Source organism: Suricata suricatta, chromosome 6 (assembly GCF_006229205.1).
Source record: "Suricata suricatta isolate VVHF042 chromosome 6, meerkat_22Aug2017_6uvM2_HiC, whole genome shotgun sequence".
NCBI lineage: Eukaryota > Metazoa > Chordata > Mammalia > Carnivora > Herpestidae > Suricata > Suricata suricatta.
The window spans coordinates 31,238,634-31,242,330 of NC_043705.1; the positions used below are offsets into that span (position 1 = coordinate 31,238,634).

The window sequence follows — 3,697 nt, forward strand, 5'->3', positions numbered from 1 at the left end:
GGTGCTGGTGTTCGTGGCGGTGCGGCTGTGCAGGCGGAGCCGGGCGGCGTCGGCGGGCCGCTGCCCGGTGCCCGAGGGCCACTTTCCGGGCCACCTGGTGGACGTCAGCGGCACGGGGACGCTGTCCCAGAGCTACCAGTACGAGGTGTGTCTGCGGGGAGGATCTGGGACCAGTGAGTTCAAATTCCTCAAGCCCATTCTCCCTAATCTGCAGTTTCAGAGCCCAGGGAAGGAAGTGGAAGAAAATCCTTCATTCCAGAATAATTTTGGGATTTAATTATTGCTAGGAGTCTAATAAAGACATTAACTTCTAATTTTTTTCATGACTAAATTGTTTATGCCTACCACCACCAATAAGGTGTTTTTTAGTTTTCTGTATTTGGTTTTTCCTCCATTTCCAGTTTATACTTGACTTCATAGGTTTCTTTACCCTCATATTTTAGCCCAATGAAGTATTTTTCAATAGAATCTCAATAAGTGAAATAGGCTTTACCTTTAAAGATGATACCATTAACATTTTCTTCCACTTTATAAATGTCTTTATTGACTTTGTAGTTATAATTTTCTTTTTAGTTTTCGTTTTCTAGAACTCCTTCAGTATGAAAATAATGTGCATGTGATCTATGCATTTACTCTTTGATAGCTCTTCTCTTTTAAAACTGTTATTTTTGTTGGCTTATCAACCTCAATTTTTATTATAGAGATTTTTAAAACCTATATTACTTTTTTAAAGTTCTGTTTTCCCTGTATTGGTATCTGCATCTTTAGACTATTTCCATTTGTGATATCATAAATAAATCCCTAATAAGTCTTATGTAAAGTAGGAAGAAACACCCACCTCTGTATGATACTGAGTGTGTATATATGTATTTAAGTTTGGAGACCAAAAAAAAAGTAATGATGAGGTGTTATATAGCATCGCGTAGAAATATTTTATCATTTGTTTTAAATTCTGTATGAAAAAATCAGAGATCCTTTTTAAGTTTTTAATGGCTAACAATGCAGTCACAGTTGAAAAAAAATGTAGAAGTCATCTCAGTTTTATATGGTATAGCTTTTATGTTTAGCAATTAGAGTTTTGGGCAGTATCTGACCCTTTCCCTCTACATTGTCTTTCAATTTAATCTGTATCCCTTGCTTATTATGTGGGAAAAATAGAGTTCTTTCTAGATATTAGGTCTTTGAATAAAATTTCCTATGAGGTAGGTGTCATCATACTTTTCTTATTGTTGGTAGTGTTTGGATAAGCATTAGGCTGGTCTAGTCTTTTCCTCCCTTTTATTTGGTACAGAGAAATTATATTCCACCAGATTTTAAGAGGAACTTTAAAATAAAGATCAGTCTCCTCTTTATTTCTGTAATTTTTAAAGCTAATATAAGAAAAACAATGACATATGAAAAAAGGAAACAAGTTGATGAGTTTAAGTGAGCGAATAGTTTTCAAATGGTGAGGATTTAAGGCACAGAAGGTTAATATCCTACTAAGTAGAGCTTATTTATCCATGCCTTAATACAGCAAGCAATGGGTGTCTGATTTGTGAATATAAAATGATTAAGGCAGAGTTTTCATCCTTACATGGGGACAGATTGACCTGAAGAAGAGACAAATTGGCATGACACAGGAAGCAGTAATATTTACAGAGCAAGTATGCAAGTTTCTGTGAGAGTACAGAGGAGGAAAAGCCTAAACCCTTCCCTCTGGATGATTATATTTAGGCAATGTAGTTAAATTTTTTAAAATGTTGAAGAATGTTTAAACAAGTTTGTTTTGTAGGTTGGTCAGTGTTTTGGAAAAGCCAAATCTGTTATCTTGGTCCTAGAGGTCACTGCTGTGTTTCGCTTTGGTTCATGACATTGCATGGGAGTAGTGTCAGGAGTGAAAGGCCTACTACAGAATTAAATGTAGCACAATGAAGCGGACAGCGTTAACTGCTAGAAACATTTTCCACGTTTTGAATTTTTAACTTTTCCTATGAAGCAGTGAAAAATCTCAACAATGTAAGCAGTGCTCTATCTCAACATTACTTTCTACCAAACAAACAAAAGAAAAATGAAATACTTAAATGAGCCACTAAAGAAAAAAATTGTAAACACACACACATATTGGGTACAGCCATTTGAGTCTGTTGGAGGCCACGCGGTGGCGCTGCAGGCTAAAAAGACAAAAAAAAAAAAAATCGACCATGAACTGAAAATGCTGCGTAAGTCATTAACAAAAAGGATCAAGAGAGATGAGCTGGGAGAAAACCTGTAGTGGCCCAAGATTGGAAAAAGAAAAAAACCCAGATTCCTGCTACACCTGGTATAGGTCTGGGGGCTGCAACTACTAGTTCTTTATGCCAGGAGCTGTGATTGTGAGTAACATTGACAAAGGACATGTTCTGAAGAAGCAATGGAGGCTGGAATGTTGTGCTGCCCAAGACAAAGGCAAGTCCTCTTTCTCTTTCTCTTTGGGGGAGTGTCCTTGGCAGGTTCTGGGTTTGGACAGTATTCGGTGACAGAGGAAAGAGAGAGAGGATCATTTGTAGTTAATCTGGCAAAGGATTTGGGGTTAGGGGACGGGGAATTGGTTGCAAGGGGAGCCCGGGTGGTCTCTGATGATAACAAACAACACTTGCTCCTGGATCCTCAGTCTGGAGATCTGCTCACAAATGAGAAGCTGGACCGGGAGAAGCTCTGTGGCCTCACAGAGCCCTGTATGCTGCATTTCCAAATTTTAATGGATAACCCCTTTCAGATTTACCGGGCTGAGCTGAGAGTCAGCGACATCAATGATCATTCACCAGTGTTTCGGGACCAAGAGACAGTATTAAAAATATTAGAAAATACAGCTGAAGGGACAGCATTTCGACTAGAAAGAGCAGAGGATTCAGATGGAGGACTTAATGGTATCCAAAGCTACACCATCAACCCGAACCCTTTTTTCCATATTAAAATTAGTGACAGTGATGAAGGCATGATATACCCAGAACTAGTATTGGATAAGGCACTGGATCGGGAGAAGCAGCATGAGCTCAGTTTAACACTCACAGCACTGGATGGTGGGTCTCCACCCAGGTCTGGGACCACCACAGTACGAATTGTGATCTTGGACATTAATGATAATGCCCCCCAGTTTTCTCAGACAATCTATGAGACCCAGGCCCCAGAAAACATTCCAGTAGGGTCCCTTATTGCAAAAGTCTCTGCAGGAGATGTAGATTCTGGAGTCAATGCAGACATATCCTATTCATTTTTTGATGCTTCCGAAGACATTCGAGCAACCTTTCAAATCAATAGTTTTTCTGGAGAAATTTTTCTCATAGTGTTGCTTGATTATGAGCTAGTAAAGTCTTACAAAATAAATGTACAGGCAATGGATGGAGGGGGCCTTACTGCAACATGTACTATTTTGGTTGAAGTATTAGATATCAATGACAATCCCCCTGAACTGATCATGTCATCACTTTCCAACCATGTTGCTGAGAACTCTCCTGAGACTGTACTCGCTGTTTTTAGAATTAAAGACAGAGACTCTGGAGAAAATGGAAAGATGCATTGCTACATTCAAGATAATCTGCCATTCCTTCTGAAACCCTCTGTGGAAAATTTTTACATTCTAATGACAGAAGGGGGCCTGGACAGGGAAAGTCAGGCCAAGTACAACATCACCATCACCGTCACTGACTTGGGAACTCCAAGACTGAAAACGCAGCAC

General features: G+C 39.4%; 1 protein-coding gene across 1 annotated transcript in view; it reads left to right on the forward strand.

Moving 5' to 3' along the window:
- Positions 1 to 3,697, forward strand: part of LOC115293410 (protocadherin beta-11-like) — a 6,445-nt gene that overhangs the window by 1,715 nt on the left and 1,033 nt on the right. The window contains exons 2-3 of the mRNA XM_029941197.1: positions 34 to 145; positions 2,472 to 3,639. Coding sequence (XP_029797057.1) covers positions 34 to 145; positions 2,472 to 3,639 — 1,280 coding nt within the window. The remainder of the gene's footprint in view (positions 1 to 33; positions 146 to 2,471; positions 3,640 to 3,697) is intronic.